General features: G+C 32.5%; 1 protein-coding gene across 4 annotated transcripts in view; it reads right to left on the reverse strand.

Moving 5' to 3' along the window:
• Positions 1–5,793: 5,793 nt before the first annotated feature.
• The window catches only part of LOC143045686 (regulator of nonsense transcripts 2-like), a 66,062-nt gene continuing 49,741 nt past the window's right edge, over positions 5,794–22,114 (reverse strand). For 3 of the 4 annotated variants that reach the window (XM_076218382.1, XM_076218376.1, XM_076218402.1), the window contains 10 exons: positions 20,801–20,899; positions 19,474–19,565; positions 18,441–18,509; positions 16,991–17,086; positions 15,895–15,976; positions 15,247–15,317; positions 14,715–14,777; positions 14,281–14,359; positions 9,331–9,445; positions 5,794–6,532 (listed from right to left, as the gene is read on the reverse strand). In XM_076218382.1, the coding sequence (XP_076074497.1) occupies positions 6,523–6,532; positions 9,331–9,445; positions 14,281–14,359; positions 14,715–14,777; positions 15,247–15,317; positions 15,895–15,976; positions 16,991–17,086; positions 18,441–18,509; positions 19,474–19,565; positions 20,801–20,899 (776 nt within the window). In that variant the 3' untranslated portion in view covers positions 5,794–6,522. Of the gene's footprint in view, positions 6,620–9,330; positions 9,446–14,280; positions 14,360–14,714; positions 14,778–15,246; positions 15,318–15,894; positions 15,977–16,990; positions 17,087–18,440; positions 18,510–19,473; positions 19,566–20,800; positions 20,900–22,114 lie in introns of all 4 variants that reach the window. The other variant, XM_076218392.1, reaches the window with a different exon arrangement.

The raw sequence follows: 22,114 nt of genomic DNA on the forward strand, positions 1-22,114 counted from the left end.
ATGTTCACAAACTTTAATACAAGGCAAACATGGTAGGAAATGCAAGCTCTAGAATATTGCATGAACTGAGAGGGATAATGATGTCCATAATGTACATTATATTTAAAACTTTGCAGCTCTGTTTTTGTGTGTATATATTGTTGTATTATTGTCATATTACTTTGGACTTTATGATTGTCAAGTGATTTCAATTTCCAGTCATTTTCTTGGTTAAACAGTTAACATTTGTGTATTTTAGATTCATAAGGTACTACCAGTGTTTTGAAGTATACTGCTGTTGTTTGCTCTATGGTCGGGTGGTCTCTTTGGCACATTCCCCATTTCCATTCTCAATTTTATCCTGATGCAAGTTTGCAATTTGTATACAGATAAAAATCATTTTTTATTTTATTTGTTTTCTGTGTTTAATCTCAATCTAAATGTTATGAAAACAATTAAAATGTATTGAAAAATGTTCAAATAAGCTTCATGTAATTGAACGAAATGATATGGTGTAGTTATTTATGAAACAACACCCTTCTTCCACATGACAACCAAAAGGCAAATATATTGGCCTTTGTCATGTACACCTTTTAGTAAACTAAGATTTTTTAGCTCTGGTACAAGCCATTAATTATTTGATAGATCTACATTTTATCACTCATAGAAAATGTTATGTCAGATGCCCTGAAAATATTGTCAGTTATTATTTCTAATTTAGAATGAGGTTACTGTGGATTCATAATTATTTGTTGCATACAAATTTTCTACGTTTTTGTGGATAAAGGGAAACCATGAATTGTAATGTCTACCCAAGAACATGTTTTCTAAACGCTTGTTGGAAAACTTTGGTAAACCATGAAATCAAATATGCACAAAGTTGGTCATCAGGTACAAAAAAACATCAATTTTGAAGATCACTGTGTATCATCGCCACCGGAAATTGGGTACTAACGAAGCGGAGAGAAATAGAAAAAAAAGTAAACAAGTTAAGAATTCATCCAATTTAAAGCATTTCTACTCATTTGATGAGGATGCCGCTTAAGAATTGATTTTCTGATATATAATTCTTTAAATTATTAAGCCGATAAGTACAAAATTAATTCAAGATTTTGTGTAATACTCCAAAACTTGCCACTTAGTACCGGAAAATGTCGAGGTCGATCGTCCTCTGTCGCCCCATTCTGAAGATATTGAACTGTTTTTCATTATTTTTCCAAACACGTTTTTAGATTATTATAGTGTGGCATCATATTTACTGAAATTTGTTGTCAAAAAGATGTATTTTAAAGAATATAGACCATAAGAAATAAAGTCTAGTGTACGGCAACTTGCTCGTGTTGACAAATTTACTGTATGGCAACTTGTTTTCAACTGTATGGCAACTTGCTAATTATAGAATAGTTATTTACCGTCCTTTCAAAGAAAATGAAGTATTAAGTTCAAATATTTAAGGGGGGTGGGGTACCCTTTTATGTTCAACTGTTTTTGTCCTTTTCAAGGTTTTAATTTGTTTTAAATTGTTATTTCACTGATAAATTTTAAAAACTGTTAACTGTTTTTAACCCACTGTTTGTAATCTGTTTTGTTAAAATTTGCAATGTTGTTAACTGTTTATTTGTTAACTGTTATTTACAAGAATCACATTAAAATTTGCTGTCCATCTCTGTTGCTTTCACAAAGGAGTGACAAACAGCATATATGTAACTGTACATATCTTTAAAAAATATTTGAGTATAGTAAATCCTTGATAAAATTGAGAATGGAAATGAGGAAAATGTCAGATAAACAGAAGCCCGACCAAATATATAGAAGAAACAACCCAACGCAACGAGAAAATTATGCACTAGGGTGTGGTGTTAATTCACAGATAGGACAAAAAACTTAGAATTAACACTCATAATTTTTAAACACCCTCTTTCCCTTCCTTCCTAATAAATAAGGCTTACTATTTGAGTTATGCATGTGTATATTTATGGAAAGAGAATCGTCCATAAATTTGATTTCCAATAGTAATAATGGTGAAATATAATCTTTTTTTTTGTGTAACCATGGCAACAACCAGCATTTATTTGATACCAAATATTGCAAAATAGGGGGTTGAACATGTCACAAAGATCTCAAAAATTTGGTCCGAAGGAAAATTTCAATCAATAAGAGTGATACCTTTCCTGAAACCATAGACATATATCTATCAAAAGGTAAAAAAAACATCATATGCATTTCTGCTGTTTTTTCCATAAAATTGAATTGAAAAGATCGAGCGTCAAATCTTTGTTGAAAAACATTACAAAATTTCTAAATCTATGGCGGTACGGGTAGGAACGTATGGACGTTCAAACTGAAAAATGGCTTATAAAACATGCTAAAAACAATCTAAATGTTCATATAAACCCACTAGGAAGGATATACTATTATCCAAATATCCAAAATCAATTCAATTGTACAAAAACTTTCATATTTAGAAAATTCACCATGGCTATAATGCGAAACTAAACTTGTACTTGTGTATTGATATACCTGAAGCTGTCTCCTAAGTGAGCAATCATTTAACTACAAAAAGGGGGTAGAAGTTCAATGTTTGTTCTTGAAACATATAAATGAACCAAAATTTAAAAAATGAAATAAATACAAGACTATATACAAATGTAGCAAAGGTTACGGACATGCAGGTGCAACAAATGCGGCAGTGTTAAACATGTTTAGGGATATCTCATGCCCCTCTTTATACGTCTAACCAATGTAGTTATAGCTGGCTTCTATTTGTAATGTATCCAAAACGTTAAAAGGAAAGGCCACTTCTTATCCAGCTGAAACACTGGTCAGTCCTATGATGAAAATAATTGAGATGTATATGAAATGTTTGATAAGTTATATTGACCCAGAGTACCTGGACGGAATTGTGAAAAATAAAGTACCTTTTCAATTTGCAATTCGTAAAATAACTGAACAGTGTGGCCTGGTAGAAGAGGCCGAAAAATGAGGACTTGGTTCTCAAATTGATGTCAAATTGCTAGTCTAAGACTTCAGAAATGTAAAGATGGATCTTTTTATTTCAGCTCTCAGTTCTTAATTAGGACTTGGAGATGTAATTCCTTTTAATAAAATCATGTAAGCAATGAGTCGTATGAAAAACCCTGACTGAGATGTAACCATAATTTATAAGAGCCCCGCCCTATAGTATTCACTCATTCTGTGTGTTTTACTTTCCTACGTCATGACGATAACCCAAGTTGCTACGACTGATTGACATAAAACATTTACTCAACAATATACATAACCAGAAGAAGCCTCCCTTTTGCTTTTTGAAGCATTTTCGATTATTCATGACATAGTCCTTTTTCTTGGAGTCAATCACTCCGTCTGTTTTTCCATCCGTTCAATTGTCTGTCCATGTGTCAATAAAAAAATATGGTACTTGCGTGTGTCTTCTGAAAATTAGTCAGCTTTATATAAGATTCCTTATGGAGCTTGGCATTTCTGCGACTTTGTACAGTGGTTTTCAAACTTTTGTATACATTGAAAATATATGCACTTCCCCTTTTCATTGCTTTTGAGTTCGTTTGGAAAAAGTAAATTAAAGTTGCTGTTAACTCTTATCAGCATTTAAAATTTGTTGTTGCCAAAATCGAGGTGTTGTTAACATGTTAACGGACCCCCCCCCCCCCCCCCATCTAATTATGCATTAGATAAAATGCATTAGATAGAAATACCATTTGCTTCACAGCATTTAAGATGTATACAAATTATATATTTTCAAAAAGAAACAGACAAGAAAATTAATTCGAAATGCAATTCACGATTTTTTTCTCCTTACTTTCGATGAAAACAAAGTATTTTCTTAATGTTGTCTGTCCGAATTTTCGATCCTGTGGTTCGGTGATTTTCGTTGCTTCATCTCTATCTTATTTGTTGTTTTCATAAATTGTTTCAGTGTTACACTGTATATAAGTAAGGCCGTTAGTTTTCTTGTTGAGTCCTTCCACATTTTTCTGTCAGTGCTTTTTATAGCCGACTACAAGCTGAGACTACAAGCTGAGACTACTATAACTGTTATAGTAGTCGCAGCTATATAAGGTACGAGTTTTCGTAGGAGTTTTCGTTGTTGAAGGCCGTACGATAGCATATACTTTATTTTATCCTGATGGATAGTTATCTTATTTGCTATCATACCACATCTCCACTGTTTTTTAAAGCTAGCACCAACAAACGATGAATGGACGGTTTATTTTATTGAATTTACACTAAAACAAAAAGACAACAGTCGCTAGTAGTATAACGATATATAAATGTATTTAGGATAATATGGTTGAAAAAACCTTTTTGTACAAAATCGAAAAGCGGAACGCAACAGAGGCCTTCTGAACTGAATTAACGGCATGTATTTAATAATATTTGATAAGTTGGACATTTTGTATATTTATAAGCCTGTAAAGCTTTGATATCAACAAAATATCGTCACTTGATTTTATCTAAACAGTGATTAATTTCCTCTTAAAAATATGATATATTGCAAGACGCCGTACACACAAAAGTTGTTATTTTGCAATTCGCCGTACAACGTCCTGCAATTCGCCGTACAACAAACAAACAATGTTTTTGTCCATATTCTTTAAAAAACATGTTTTTGACAACAAATTTCAGTAAATATAATGCCACACTATAATAATCTAAAAATGTGTCTAGAAAAATAATGAAAAACAGTTCAATATCTTGAGAATGGAGCGACAGAGGACGATCGACCTCGAAATTTTCCGGTACTAAGTGGCAAGTTTTGGGGTATTACACAAAATCTTGAATTAATTTTGTTCTTATCGGCCTAATAATTTAAAGAATTATATATCAGAAAATCATTTCTTAAGCGGCACCCTCATCAAATGAGTGGAAATGCTTTAAATTGGATGAATTCTTAACTTGTTTACTTTTTTTTCTATTTCTCTCCGCTTCGTTAGTACCCAATTTCCGGTGGCGATGATACACAGTGAAGATTTTCCATCCTTTATTTTGACCTTAAGACTAAGGTATACGTATCCAGCTGTATCCTGCATGTAGAGAAGACCCCAGTTAACACATTTACCCCAGCAGTGTAGGTGGGAGTGAATCTGATCTTGGTTCAGCAGTCTAAAGAAGGTCATTTGAACACAAAATACGAAATTTCAAAGTTTTATCTATTTTTGACTTCAAATGGACCCGAAACAGGAAGTAGTCGTTTCTTATGCGTATTTCAATAATAATAACGATAGGTAGTTATATGCCTGCGGGTTAGCACTATTTTTGCAAGTTTTAGCCTCTGAACTTCCTGTGTAAGAGACAGAAGGGAAGCACACCCCTCCAGAAAACCGAGTTTCATCCGATTTCAATATTCCAAGTCAGCATTTGTGCTCAAAATTTATACAGGAGAAACATGACAATAGATAGCCTCAGGTTGACGAAACATGCATAACTTTCGAAATAAGTATCATAAAGCTGACTTCTAAAAGTATGGAACACCATTAGAGCCAAATAACAGTGGTTTGGTTATGCCCATCATATGGCGGGCACAACATTGTAAGAGTTAAAGCAATTTGAAATGCATGTAAAACGTTATTAATAAACAGACTAATGTCAAAATGATTTGCAATAGTTTATATAGTTTCCACTTAGAGTATAGATAGCTACATCAAGTAAGTAGCTGCTACAACCTACTTAAGAGAGCATAAGAAGTGAGATTCAGGGTAAAAACTTAAATTTTACAATATTTTCCCAAGCTGGAAGGTCAGAGACTTCTTCAGTACTAGGCTTAGGTAAAAATACAACAGAGATAAATGAACAAACTTTGAGGCTTTGAGTCATTAACTTTATTCATTTCAAGAACACAGAGAAATTGACAATATCTGCTATTCACAAATTCTATTTTTGTTTCATTTTTTTCCCATTTTCGTATTTATTTATATGCACGAAATATTCAACTTTTACCAACTAGAAATCAAACATGTACAATGATTTTCCACATTAGTTGTAAATTATACTATTATGAAGCCATAAGATTTCAAGAACAATCTTTTTATTTTTGCTCAGAGACTAGAATACAACTAAGTTAGATAACAAGGTCTGTAAAACTAAGATAAATTGTTTAACTCTGTAGCTCAAATTGAGGACAAATAAATTTGTTATCTAATTTGTAATAATTATTTTAACCAAAATAATTCATGAGTTAGTAAAACTTTAAAACTGAGGCAAAGATAAAACTGAAATTATGTCTAGTTTGCTACATAAGATCTGAGAAGTAAGAGTCTATAAACATAACATTTAAAATGTCTATTCAAAAACATAACAAAATATTTCATTGCAACAATAGCACCCATATAAGTCCCAAGCTTAGGTAATAATTTCAAATCATCAAATTCAATCATGACTGTATCCTTGTCCTGCTTTGATTTGTTTTTTATTCTTCTGGTTATTTGTCACTGATCCCTCTTTTTCATCACTGCTGATTGGTTGGTTTTCTGTTTTGTGTGTCCTTTGACACCGAGTTTCACGGAGAGTCTTGTCAAAGGGCTTTACTCAGCGTTTTCTGAAAGAAAACATTCAATATGATATTGATCAGTTCCAAGAAACATCAAACTGGGCCTTTATGGCACCCTTTATGGCACTAAATTATCTAAAATAGAAAATAAAAACATGTTTTGACAGATTATCAGTAATTTTAAACAAAAACATTTATTTAAGTCAAATGTTCAAATCTCTAACTTATATTATTTTTTTTTTAAATTTAAGGCAGTTAAAATCCTATATAACCCTTACCCGTTTAGCAAATTTAAAAACTTCCTTAAATAAAAATTACTAGATCATATTTAGAAAGCCATTCCCATTGTTATTTGAAGCAACTTCACAAAAGTCCATGGTCAAATACATACACCTAATTAATAAATACTAGCTAATTGCCTGCAGAGAGAGCAAAGCTAGAACAGAAATATGTAAAATTCATGCAACTGGCAGTACTTGGGTCAAAATAAGGTCAACCAAATATAACAAAATTCATACATAATATGTAACTCTCTCAATTTACAATTATAGGGTACAATAATTTGAGCAGATGGTTGAAATTTGTTCAGAAAATATATTTTTTTATATAATGTTTTGGCTCGACTACACTGTAATCATGGTAATGAGGTAACAATAGTATAAACAACATCAAAACTGATGTAACTTCTAATCAAACAGTTTTCATGCAACTGTCCAATAACTATAACAAAAGTAGGTTATCAATCATGAAACCAATATCTTATTTGTAACAAATGGTTATATAATCATAAAAAAAATAAAAGATTAATATCTACAAAGAAGACTGAAAAGGGGGAGGTAAACTTTGTTTTCATGAAATTTTGTAAGTGCAAGGAATGTGATGAAAACAAAATTGGCTAAATAGAACCATATTTAAAGCTAATCAGTACCTTATAGCCAAGGATATGTTTTATTTTAAGTAATAGCCACTATATTGGTTGATTTTTTTCCCCAGATATTCCAAAGGCTTAAAATCAAAGAGACAACAAACAAAAACTGATAGCAATATTTCAGCTGCCCCCCCCCCCCCCCCCCCCCCCCCCACTTAAGCCTCAAGGTTTAGGTGGCCTAACAGTTATCAGTCATGTAGGGTCACTCAAAAAGTACATAAATTTAACAACAGCGGAAATACAAAAATGTTTCCCTAAAATTACTACTCATGAATGAATATCTGGAATGTCTCGGAGATCAAAACCTACCTACATATATATATACATATACAACATTAAAAACATTTAAATCATACACAAGACAATATAGATCTTAGGACTTTTCCATTAAAACATACAAGGTACCCAGGGAAGGCAACTTGAATTTGCCACTATGTGTGGGTGTGAAATATTGTGGTGTGCAAGTTTAAAAAGTATTCAGGACTCTAAAATTGTTGCTATGGGTTTCACTCTGTTTTCAAAGTGCCTTCCCTGGGTACCATATATGTTTTAATAGAACAGAATTAACATAAAAAGTAATGAGTTAACTGACATATCAAAACCTTAATGTGAATCATTGAACATTATTCTTATAAAGGATTTGCATGTAATACTCACTTCATCCCAAACATAAAGTTAGTACAGGGCTTCGGGTATTTATGAGATAACTGTATTGTATTTTAAGCTCCGACGGCATCAATTGGGGATTTGATGGTCGCAAATTAAGTTTACTGGCGACGCATTAGCGGAGACAGTAAACGGGTATTTGCGACCATCAAATCCCCAATTGATGTCGTCAGAGCTTAAAATACAATATTGTTATCTCCATTCTAATGAAACTGACAGAAAACAACGTTAAAACATGTATTTAAAATTTGTCATATGCCGTCTGCACTTGCGCATACTTCCCATAGCATCAATTGTCAATTGATGCCATGTAAGAAAGTGACATTATCCAATCAAAATGAACGTTACAAACGTTGTTGCATTAGAATGGTATATAATACTTAGTTTAATCAACACATTAGGTCAGCAAATGATGAAAACTTCACACAAAAATTGCTCCAACAGAGTTATGAAGATAAAAGATTGAAATGGGGACCGCATAAGTTTTATGTCACTATCAGGAATTGATTAATTTATCTGTGTTTTAATTCTATAGCGACATGTTAATCTTAGATCTATAGTACCAGAATATTTGTCAAATCTGTTATTTTACCAATTTCATCCTATTCCAGATTGTGAAATATTAATAAGTGTGGATTGGCATGGCCGGTAATACATGCATCGCAGGAGACGCTGTCAATGCACCCAGTCACACTGCTTTCAGAGTTTATGCAATTTCTTCAGTTTTTGTTTGTTACTTTGATGTGTCTTCTTAATCCATTTATGAGATTTGAACAACTGTAAATAACTGTTGATTATATTAAAGTGTTAGTATTAAAAACAGACTTATATTAATTTCATAACAAAATCAAGGCAGTACTTAGGGTTTTTTGTATAGGATACTTACTTTGATCCAAAGATCAGGTCAGCATCAGAGGCTCCCTTAGGGTGTTGTATAGAATTTTTAGTTTGATCCAAAGATCAGGTCAGCATCAGGGGCTCCCTTAGGGTGTTGTATAGAATACTTACTTTGATCCAAAGATCAGGTCAGCATCAGGGGCTCCCTCAGGGTGTTGTATAGAATACTTACTTTGATCCAAAGATCAGGTCAGCATCAGGGGCTCCCTTGGGGTGTTGTATAGAATACTTACTTTGATAAAAAGATCAGGTCAGCATCAGGGACTCCCTCGGGGTGTTGTATAGAATACTTACTTTGATCCAAAGATCAGGTCAGCATCAGGGGCTCCCTTAGGATGTTGTATAGAATACTTACTTTGATCCAAAGATCAGGTCAGCATCAGGGGCTCCCTTAGGGTGTTGGTACCTTACTCTCCTCTCTCTATTGGCATTCACAGTAGGTAACTGTCTATTCATTGAAGCAATCATCTCTGTGAAATACAAATATCAATTAAAAAAACTGTCAGCTAATATTATAGTTATTCTATTACTGTAAAATTATTGCAAAATTCAAAAATGTAACAATATCAGGTGCGCAATAATAAAAAAATCATAATTTTGGTAGCACTTTTCCTTTGCAAATTTTGTAATCACATAAATTAGATCTCACAAGAGCAAGTGTGAGGATGCTCATTAAATGGTGCAAAAATTGGAAGAAAAATATGTAGTAAAATGAATAGTATGAAGAAAATTTCAGATATATGTGCATGATACCTTTTTTTTAAATATAGGATTTCGCTATTTTTTTCTATTAATAAACTTTATCCTATACTTAATGGAACTAGAGGCTCTAAAGAGCCTGTGTTGCTCACCTTGATCTATGTGAATATTAAACAATGGACACAGATGGATTCATGACAAAATTGTGTTTTGGTAATGGTAATGTGTTTGTAGATCTTACTTTACTAAACATTATTGCTGCTTACAATTATCTCTATCTATAACGGTACTTTCTGTGGAAAATGTTATTGAAAATCTTCAAATTTTAAGAAAATTGTTAAAAATTGACTATAAAGGGCAATAACTCCTTAGGGGGTCAATTGACTATTTTGGTCATAAGTGAGTTATTTTTAGTTCTTACTTTGCTGTACATTACTGCTGTTTACAGTTTATCTCTATCTATAATAATATTCAAGATAACAAAAAAACAGCAAAATTTCCTCAAAATTACCAATTAAGGGGCAGTAACCTAACAACCGATTATCCGATTCATCTGAAAATTCCAGGGCAGATAGATCGTGACCTGATCAACAATTTTACTTCTTGTCAGATTTGCTCTTAATGCTTTGGTTTTTGCGTTATAAGCCAAAAACTGCATTTTATCCCCATGTTCTATTTTTAGCCATGGCGGCCATCTTGGTTTTTTGGCCGGGTTACCAGACACATTTTTTTAACTAGATACCCCAATGATGATTATGGCTAAGTTTGGTTAAATTTGGCCCAGTAGTTTCAGAGGAGAAGATTTTTCTAAAAGATTACTAAGATTTTCGTAAAATGGTTAAAAATTGACTATAAAGGGCAATAACTCCTAAAGTGTTCAACTGACCATTTTGGTCATGTTGACTTATTTGTAGATCTTACTTTGCTGAACATTATTGCTGTTTACAGTTTATCTCTATCTATAATAAAATTCAAGATAATAACCAAAAACAGCAAAATTTCCTTAAAATTACCATTTCAGGGGCAGTAACCCAACAACGGAATGTCCGATTCATCTGAAAATTTCAGGGCAGACAAATCTTGACCTGATGAACAATTTTACCACTCATCAGATTTGCTCTAAATGCTTTGGTTTTTGAGTTATAAGCCAAAAACTGCATTTTACCCCTATGTTCTATTTTTAGCCATGGCGGCCATCTTGGTTGGTTGGCCGGGTCACCGGACACATTTTTTAAACAAGATATCCCAATGATGATTATGGCCAAGTTTGGTTTAATTTGGCCCAGTAGTTTCAGAGGAGTAGATTGTTGTAAAAGTTAACGATGACGGATGATGACGGACGACGACGACGCCGGACGCAAAGTGATGGGAAAAGCTCACTTGACCCTTCGGGCCAGGTGAGCTAAAAATGAAATAAAAATATGGGGTCACTGTTCAATTAAGCTAACAATCTGCCTTTGAAAGAAGCATGCATTTTTAAGGAACTTTTTTTCTGTTGAACTAATAGGAGAAAAAAAGGTAAAATAGAAATAAAACTAGAGGCTCTAAAGAGCCTGTGTCGCTCACCTTGGTCTATGTGCATATTAAACAAAGGACACAGATGGTTAAATGACAAAATTGTTTTGGTGATGGTGATGTGTTTGTAGATATTGACCCACCCCTGTGACGCCATATTACTTTACTGAACACTCTTGCTGTTAACAGTATATCTATCTATAATACACTTTGCCCAGTAGTTAGAGAAAAACATTTTGTAAAAATTTTAAAAATTAAAAAATTAATGAAAATTGTTAAAATTGACTATAAAGGGCAATTACTCCTTAAGGGGTCAATTGACCATTTTACTCATCATGACTTATTTGTAGGTCTTACTTTCCTGAACATTATTGCTCTTTACAGTTTATCTTTTTCTATAATAATACTGGAGAAAATAACCAAAAACAGCAAAATTTCCTTAAAATTACCAATTCAGGGGCAGCAACCCAACAGCCAGTTGTTCGATTCATCTAAAAATTTCAGGGCAGTTAGATCTTGACTTGATAAACAATTTAACCCATAACAGATATGCTCTAAATGCTGGGGTTTCAAAGTTATAAGCCAAAATCTAAATTTTACCACTATGTTCTATTTTTAGCCATGGCGGCCATCTTGGTTGGCAAGTCGGGTCACTAGACACATTTTTAATCTAGATACCCTAATGATGATTTTGGCAAAGTTTGGTTTAATTTGGCCAAGTAGTTTCAGAGGAAATGATTTTTGTAAAAGATTACAAAAATTTAAGAAACTAGAGGCTCTAAAGAGCCTGTGTCGCTCACCTTGGTCTATGTGAATATTAAACAAAGAAAGCAGGTGGATTCATGACAAAATTGTGTTTTGGTGATGGTGATGTGTTTTTACATCTTACTTTACTGAACATTCTTGCTGCTTACAATTATCTCTAAGATGAACTTGACCCAGTAGTTTCAGTGGAAAATGTTAGTAAAAATTTACAAATTTTATAAAAATTGTTAAAAATTGACTTTAAAGGACAATAACTCCTTAGGGGGTCAATTGACCATTTTGGTCAGTTGACTTAATTTTAGGTCTTACTTTGCTGTACATTATTGCTGTTTACAGTTTATCTCTATCTATAAAAATATTTAAGATAAAAAACGGCAAAATTTCCTTAAAATTACCAATTCAGGGGCAGCAACGGAACAACAGGTTGTCCAATCCATCTGAAAATTTCAGGGCAGATAGATCTTGACCTGATTAACAATTTAACCCCGCCGATATGCTCTAAATGCTTTGGTTTTTGAGTTATAAGCCAAAAGTTGCATTTCACCCCTATGTTCTATTTTTAGCCGTGGCAGCCATCTTGGTTGAATGGTCGGGTCACCAGACACATTTTTTAAACTAGATAACCCAAAGATGATTGTGGCCAAGTTTGGATTAATTTGGCCCAGTAGTTTCAGAGGAGAAGATTTTGTAAACGATAACTAAGATTTACGAAAAATGGTTAAAAATTGACTATAAAGGACAATAACTCCTTAGGGGGTCAATTGACCATTTCGGTCTTGTTGACTTATTTGTAGATCTTACTTTGCTGAACATTATTTCTGTTTACAGTTAATCTCTATCTATAATAATATTCAAGATAATAACCAAAAGCAGTAAAATTTCCTTAAAATTACCAATTTAGGGGCAGCAACGCAACAACTGGTTGTCTGATTCATCTGAAAATTTCAGGGCAGATAGATCTTGACCTAATAAACAATTTTACCCCCGTGTCAGATTTGCTCTAAATGCTTTGATTTTTGAGTTATAAGCCAAAAACTGCATTTTACCCCTATGTTCTATTTTAAGCCATGGCGGCCATCTTGGTTGGTTGGCCGGGTCAAGCCACACATTTTTTAAACTAAATACCCTAATGATGATTGTGGCCAAGTTTGGTTTAATTTGGCCCAGTAGTTTCAGAGGAGAAGATTTTTGTAAAAGTTAACGATGCAGGACGACGACCGACGCAAAGTGATGGGAAAAGCTCACTTGGCCCTTTGGGCCAGGTGAGCTAAAAAGTTATTTCAATTTTTATGCCAAAAAATTGCATTTTTTTCACCAAAGGGAGAAAATTTGGAGCTTTTTCAATGATATAAACATTTTAAAGTCATCTGGGGCCAAACAGAATCAACTATTTTGGTTGATTTTTGTACCGTATCATAAAGTATTCTAATGCAATTATTTTGTAACAATGGTTCTGATTGGATGACAGTAAGCGTAAAATTCTCTATCTCCTTGTCTGTAACTAAGGAAGCCGACATTTTGAATTGCTGAATATATTGACATGTAATTTCTACAATAATAAGACAAAAAACTCACATGTTGTACCTAAAAATCTTCTTTTTATCAAATTTTAATTTATTCTGAAGCGGCACAGAAGCCAGAAAACGCCCGGTGTTTATGTTTGACGCCAGATGCATACCTATGACGTCACCCAGTAAAGGGACCAAAGAAGATAACATCTTTTCGCGGAATTTTCTTTAATGAAGATTTTACACTGAAATCATGATTGAAATTTAATAATGAAATTGTTTTGCATTAGAATAGAGATAACTGTATTGTATTTGAAGCTTTGCGGACGTCCATCGGTAATTTTACTGTCGCAAATACCCGTTTACCTGTCTCCGCTCCGCGTCGCCAGGTAAACTAAATAACTAATAGTCTAATAAATAAAATTTGTTTCAATTTTTGCAGATTTTTTTGTACCCTTAAGCATCCTTAACAAACAGGATATCGAATATTGAACGACTTTAATAAAATATTTGCTGCATGGTATGGCATGACAAGATGAAATTTGGTGCCATACATCATGAAGTTATGAATGTAGTTGCTAACAAAATTGTAACAGAAATGTTTCATTTACAAACTTCCTTTGGAGCAGGGCTATAAACAGAACATTTCCTTCCTATCCTAACTATGAAATGACTTTTGACTGTTGATCTTTGAAGTTCAATCATTCCTTGTAGGAATAAACCGTGTCAAATTAAATAGATGTAATTACATACAGACGGTTAACATGTGTGTTACTTCTATAATTTAGTTGCATAAAGATATTTTTTTAGAAAATGACCTTGATAATCCTCTTCTTCCTGTCGTTCATGGATACCAAGTACAACCTGCTTCATCTTTTCTTTTTCTGCCTTCTCAGCCTGCATAAGATATCAACAGAAATAAAACATGATTTTTAACTTGTTGAAGGTAAGACAAATAAATAAAGTTTCCTCAGAAGAAATAGTGTTTATTGGTATGCTAATAAATGCCTACCAGAACATGCAGCTTATGCACAGACTGCACATGATATTTTTCTCTTCTAACAATCCCTGGCATATCAAGGCATGTATGAAGTTAAACACAGAAAATCTATTCAATTTGTATGAAACATCTAATCTTTATAAATCTCTCATCACTTTTTTATGTTTTTTGCCAGGTGATGTACATGTAGGTGCATACATCCTTCCAAACCTAATTCAAAATAACTCTTTTAGGGATTTTGATAAACTTTACCTGTGTCCTTTCTTTGAACTTTGTTGCAAATTCTGCTGAGATTGGTACATTAATATTGGTAAACTGAAACATTTAAAACAAAAATATTATTAAATGTTGATTATTTGTAATAAACAACATATATAATATATATGTTGTTTAGTTTTAAGGTATAATAAAAGTTTTGGTACCACAAGTGTTGAAATATTACACCATGAATTTTCAGTGGAGAAAATGAATTAAAAAAAAGTCCAATCAGAATTAAAGATTCTGTACCAGCGATATTTTTATACAGTATGAACCAAATACAGATCACCTTTAGAAAACCTTATATATATCATTCCTTCAAACTTTGTTTAAAACTGGATAAGTGGTGTTAAAGCTGGTATGAAAATATCAAAGTTACACAAGGAATTCTTTTTCATAATAAAACGAAAATATTTTGTGTGCAAATTTTATATTAAAAATTATCTTCCCTCGATTGGTTATCTTAATTCTTATAAATACCTTTCATGATACTACACTTATATACACAGACTCAAATAAAGCTAACCTGTTGTTTGTTTCCTCTACGAGTCATCAACATAAACTCAATGGAGGCTTTTTCCTCTTTTGGTTCATCATCTGTTATAAAGAGAATGAATCATTACACTCATCAAAAACATGATGAGTAAGAGAAAATAATCCCTAGGAAAAAAAAACAATTTTGATCCCATTTCTTGACCTCCAGACATAGAAATCATTTCAAATGGAACCTACACTGCTAAAGGCCAATAATTGTGTTTAAAATCTGTCAATAAAATTTCATTTAATCTAGTTCTAACATTTTTCAAGAAATTGACAAATAAAAAATTAAAGCACTGCAACAGGTTTGTGAATAGTCATCAGAGTTTAAATAGAAATAGGATATATATTGTTAGACTGGCTTATAAAACTGATTTAACAATGTTTATATTCTGTCTCTACATTTTTCAATAGCTTTTTGGCTCTCCTAAAAAAAAGAAAAGAATATGTGCTTATATTGATGTCAGGGTTCATTTAGTTAGCAAGATAAACAAACATCCTGTTTTCTAACACACAAGTCTATGCCATGAAATAGTTATTTTACTTTTTCTGACTTACAATTATATTTATTTTTACTTTTGGCTTGTGTAGGAACAGCCATGTCCATCTGAGGTACTTTTAATGATTTCTGACTTACAATTATATTTATTTTTATTTTTGGCTTGTGTAGGAACAGCAATGTCCATCTGTGGTACTTTTAAGGATTCCTGAGATCTAGCCTGAAAGTAAAAGAAGCAGAAACATATTAATTTTATCAAATAGTATGTTCAACTTTAAAACTGTTTGAAACATTATGTACTGAACTGAAATCCCCTCCCACTTAATGTGTTAGCATTCATAAATCACCATTGGTTTATAAATGGCTAGTTTGTGCTGTAATGATAACTTATATAATTGGACATCAAGTAATGAAAGGAAAACAGTGACTTCAAATTCCTAAAATTATTTAAAAATTTATTTGATACATTATTTCTGTTCATTATTTCATACAATGTATCTCATCTATATATTTTTTTTTATATCATAAATGGAGTAAAATTTCAAAGAAGATTTAATTATTTGCAGTTATGCATAATATTAATGCTTTTTGGAAAACAATGGCAATACAAAGCACTATCTCTTGTACATTAAATTAATATATCACAATCTATTGACAATCTGTGATTAGATATCTAAAATAAACCAATGATCAATTAAGGAATTCTTTTTTTTCCTCTTTTTTTTTAATTCTTTTTTTTTCTTTATAAAATTTCTTTATTTCCATCAGTTGCTTGTTACATTGTCTTCAACAAGTCCAAGCTCCTTGTGAAGAATAAATATAAGTTTCAATTCTATTATATAAATAAATAAAACATCAATCTAATAAATGTCTCTTAACATTAACTAAACATTTATCTTATAACTTCTTTGAATAATACATATGTTTTGTAAATTCTCTAATGAATAGACAAAAAACATCTAGTATTTTAATTTTCTGATTAGATAAATAGTAGGATTTTAAATTGAAAACCCAGTTAACCCACTAGTAGTAATAAGATAGTTCTTAATATTCCCATCACTAGATATTACTAAATATACAATTTCTAGCAGACAAGGGAGTTGTATAACGCAATGAACTTTTCTTATCTGTGTCACTCCTCGCAATAAAATATTTAAACAAGATTGTTTTATATAATATTTTTGTATTTTGCCACCGATCTTGTTGATTGTATGTTGCTGTTTTTCAAATTTACCTGAATATTGTCAGCCATCATTTTGTCAAAAGCAGACAGGAAGTCATCATCTTCTTGACATTTGATATTCTTTGAAGCACCAGTTATAACATTCACCTGAAATGAGACAATGGCAAATAAAAAAAAGTTTCAAGTTTTCTTAAACATTATAAAACAAAATCTCATTTTTTGGGGGGGATAAATAATTCCCATAGACAAGTCCAAAGCAACATATATTTGTATATCAATGTAGCAATTGCAATTAAAATTTTAAATGTAACAAGTGAAACTGCGAGCTACTGCTCACTGATGATACCCCCGCCGCAAGTGGATAATATTAATAGTGTAAAAATATGCAAGTGTTCGGTAAACAGGAAGTTGTCAATTAATGAATCTGAAAACGCATCACACGGTATAGCTGACTTATATAAATCCTGAAACCAAATTTCAGAAATCCTTGTATTGTAGTTCCTGAGAAAAATGTGACGAAAATTTTTAACTTGGTTATCATGTGTAAAATCATACAAGTGTTCGGTAAACAGGAAGTTGTCGAGTGATGAATCTGAAAACGCATCACACGGTATAGCTGACTTATATAAATCCTGAAACCAAATTTCAGAAATCCTTGTATTGTAGTTCCTGAGAAAAATGTGACGAAAATTTTTAACTTGGTTATCATGTGTAAAATCATACAAGTGTTCGGTAAACAGGAAGTTGTCGAGTGATGAATCTGAAAACGCATCACACGGTATAGCTGACTTATATAAATCCTGAAACCAAATTTTAGAAATCCTTGTATTGTAGTTCCTGAGAAAAATGTGACGAAAATTTTTAACTTGGTTATCATGTGTAAAATCATACAAGTGTTCGGTAAACAGGAAGTTGTCGAGTGATGAATCTGAAAACGCATCACACGGTATAGCTGACTTATATAAATCCTGCAAACCAAATTTCAGAAATCCTTGTATTGCAGTTCCTGAGAAAAATGTGACGAAAATTTTCAACTTGGCTATCATGTGTAAAATCAGACAAGTGTTCGGTAAACAGGAAGTTGTCAAGTGATGAATCTGAAAACGCATCACACGGTATGGCTGACATATATAAATGTTGATACCAAATTACAGAAAGGGTGGATGTGTAGTTCCTGAGAAAAATGTGACGAAAGTTTCATGGGACGGACTGACTGACGGATGGACTGATGGACGGACTGATGGACGGACTGACGGACTGACGGACTGATGGACGGACAGACAGAGGTAAAACAGTATACCCCCCCTTTTTTAAACCCCCTTTTTTAAAGCGGGGGTATAATTAATCATTTTTTTTCTTCTTATTAGCATACAAACAAGGAAAGTCACAAGAGAAGTCACATTTTGATATTTAAAACTAGAGACTCCAAGAGCCTGTATTGCTAATCTAGTTCATTAGGTGATAGCATTAAAACTGAATACATGGTGATCACAAAATCTACCTCTGGATCAAAATCTTCTCCAGCACTCTCTGACATGTAATCTTCGTTACTTTCATCTGCATACTGGGCCTGAAATAGTTAACATATTTTAAACAAATACAGGTTTGGAATAGTTTACAAGAAATTAATGAAACAATTTACCATTAATAATTTCTCAACAGTATTATAATTTTCTTCAATAATTTGTTTCAGACTTACTTGTCTACCCCATTTTTATTTAAATAGTAGTTATATTGTGTCAGATTTATTCATTCAGTGTTATTAGTCTATATTTTTGTTAATGTTTATTTTATAGTGTGTCTTTCTATACGGTAATGTTGATCAACTTCTACCTACAGGACCCAAACATTTATTGCAGGACTATTCCTTTTTTGACAGAATTTTAGGACTATCATTTGTCACCTACAAACCAGTAGGTTTTTCATGAAATACAGATTTTTAAACTTCTAGGTGAATAGAACCACAGAGAGGTAAATACAAAATCAATCTGCTGAATTTATCTCTTCATAAAAGCAAGGAAAGTAACAGTAATTGTATATCTGGATAGCTTTCTTTAACCATAGGCAAGTAATTTTATACAGGTTTTATTTTTCAGTGAGGGAAGAGCAAAGCTTCAGAAAATTATTTATTCAACAAGCTGTTCTAGCAAAATAGATGATGATGATGATGATAGAGTCCACTAGAAGGCATGTCACACTAACAAGATAATTTATTCTGTATTCAAGAAAACCACTATTTGCTCTTTCTCCTTAAAACCATAAGTTAAGCAGAAAGGCAAGTAAGCATTGTCAAGTTTTTTTTGGTTTGACACTGCCTGGGATCAAACCCACAACCTCCAATACTCAAGGCAAGCAAATTATTAACCACTGAGGTTGTTCAACAAAACATCAATACGTTTTAACCTCTTATATCAGCCTTACCCTGTAATGTACTTAAGAAATCTCATGTTGTCTGATGTGATCTTTCAATATCATCAGTACCTACCTGAGCCGTATAATCAAGTAAATATTATAAGCCTATCTCTGTAACTTACTTCAATATCCTGACTGTATTGTCTCAAGCCGTCTTCCTGGCTTGTTCCACTATCATCCATCTCTAACTGTGATAAAGACTGACTTAATTCATCTACAACCAAAACAAATTTATCTTTAAAATAAAGACCTTAATTCAATCATAAACTATCTATAAATTTCAAGTCGATTAAAACTCATATGCATATTTATAATCTGTTATTGATAGTTAATCAAATTTATCAAAACATGCTGTAAACAAGTTTTCAAATCTAACTGTTGTTTATTTATTTATTTTCTAAACCTTTACTGATCAGAATGTTAATCACATTTAAACTTGATCTCTTGGCTTGTCTTCATTAAAGAGGGTGCTATCTCCTAATCCTATGAGAACTTCTACCTCTGTGTTAGAGCTATTCCATTAAAATGTATGTGGGAAGAAGTTTAATTTTTGAATGTGGGTCATGGATCTTTGTGCAGTATTTGCCTATTACCATTATGAAAAATTATCTAAAAATTAGTTCTTGGTTGTAAGGATATTTTCAAAGTCCCTTCCTACCTCCCACATACATCTATAATACTAAAATTACGAGGTCCAATTTGTCAGCCGTCATCACGTAAAAACGACGAATCAAAGAATTCAACTTTATATACAACTAATATAGTACAAAAGTGTAGATTAAAAATTACACCACTCCAGGCCCTTTTGTTTTCCATGTAATAAATATTACCAATAATTAGGAAGTTCCAGGTCGAGTCCGATACCGATACCAATAGTATAATCACCTGTTACCTATTACCTTATCTGTACGTTCCGCATCTGACAGGCGCACCACCAAACGGTGTATTCAGGATTAATATGCTATATACACGGGTCATAATCACAGGGTTGACACTACTAAATTGTCAAATTGTTACCTATTGTAGTATTTTAATCCGTAAGATTTTCTAAGATAACAATATGAATACTAAAAATCTGGACTAAAAATAAGTTTCAATTTGTTAGCAGGCATGACGTAAAACAGCGAATCAAAGAATTCAACTTTATTTATAACTAATATAGGACAATGCTGTTGATTAAAAAATACTCCATTCCAGGACCTTTTGTTTTCCAAATAATTAATATTACCAATAATTGATAAGTTCCAGTTCGACAGGTTCAAACAGAAAGATTTGAAAGCAGAGAAAATTGTGTATCTTATAATCGGCATGACTTTATCAGATAACAGTACTAATACTAAGATGAGGCTTGCGCATAGTTATATACTTTAATTCAGTCACGGACCCGCGATATCACGGGTGTGTTCTAGTTTTAATGGAAAAGGCCTTACTTGTAGGTCTAAAACTTACCATTTTCTTCTGATTCCTGGATTGTACATAATCCATCATCAGGCTCACTGTTGTTTCCTTCATCTGTCATGTCTGTATCCAATAGTGTTAATACAGAAGCTACAAAAAATTAAAATTTCATAATAAAATAAGTATATTCATACTGCTCAGTATTCCATATTTTGAATGGTTAATACGATGGAGACCATTTACTCTATCCCAATGGCAAATACTCTATTACCATTGACAGAGATACTTGATCAAGTGCACAGTTTATTAAATATGATTGATTGTTATCAACCTCATAGTTTATACTTTGAATTCAAAAGTTAATACATGGTAATAATAGAACATTCAGTATCATAAATTAAATATCACATAAATGAGTAGGTGATAGAGCAGATTGTTACCTATCAAAAAGACTTCATCTCAATTGATAATGTATTCTTGGGTAGCAATCTGCTCTATCAATCTCTCAGCTATTTATCATTTATATAGAGTCCATCAAACACTACCAAACTCACACTATCATACTTCCATATTCAGTGATCCATGAGTTTTAACAGACCATACTTTTTTGGGGTTAAATCTAATTTACCAAATATTTGTAACACTCAGAAACGTGTCCTTCACCCCAAACGTGTCAGATTTGCCCAAACGTGTCTACATCGACGTCACTGAACTGCAAAACATGTCTAGTTGTAAATCAGCGCCAAAGCTTGTCAGTTGTATAAACGCCCAAACGTGTCCATTTTTTAAAATACACCCAAACGTGCCCAATCCCCCAAATGTGTCCATATTATTTTACTGGAATTATCCTTCAATGGCTTCATGTCAATATCATAAATACATGAAGATATTAAGTCAGACACCTTGTCTAGGGAGAATGTCCCATTCTCTGCGCGTTTTTTATTGTAGTCATAACAAGAATGTGTCCACAGTACACGGATGCCCCACTCGCACTATCATTTTCTATGTTTAGTGGACCGTGAAATTGGAATAAATTCTCTAATTTGGCATTAAAATTAGAATGATCTTATCAAAGGGAACATGTATACTAAGTTTCAAGTTGATTGGACTTCTACTTTATCAAAAACTACCTTGACCAAAAACTTTAACCTGAAATTTGCACTATCATTTTCTATGTTCAGTGAACCGTAAAATTGGGGTAAAAACTATAATTTGGCATTTAAATTAGAAAGATCATATCATAGGGCACATGTATACTAAGTTTCAAGTTGATTGGACTTCAACTTCATCAAAAACTACCTTGACCAAAAACTTTTACCTGAAATTTGCACTATCATTTTCTATGTTCAGTGAACCGTAAAATTG

Source organism: Mytilus galloprovincialis, chromosome 1 (genome assembly GCF_965363235.1).
Source record: "Mytilus galloprovincialis chromosome 1, xbMytGall1.hap1.1, whole genome shotgun sequence".
Taxonomy (NCBI): Eukaryota; Metazoa; Mollusca; class Bivalvia; order Mytilida; family Mytilidae; genus Mytilus; species Mytilus galloprovincialis.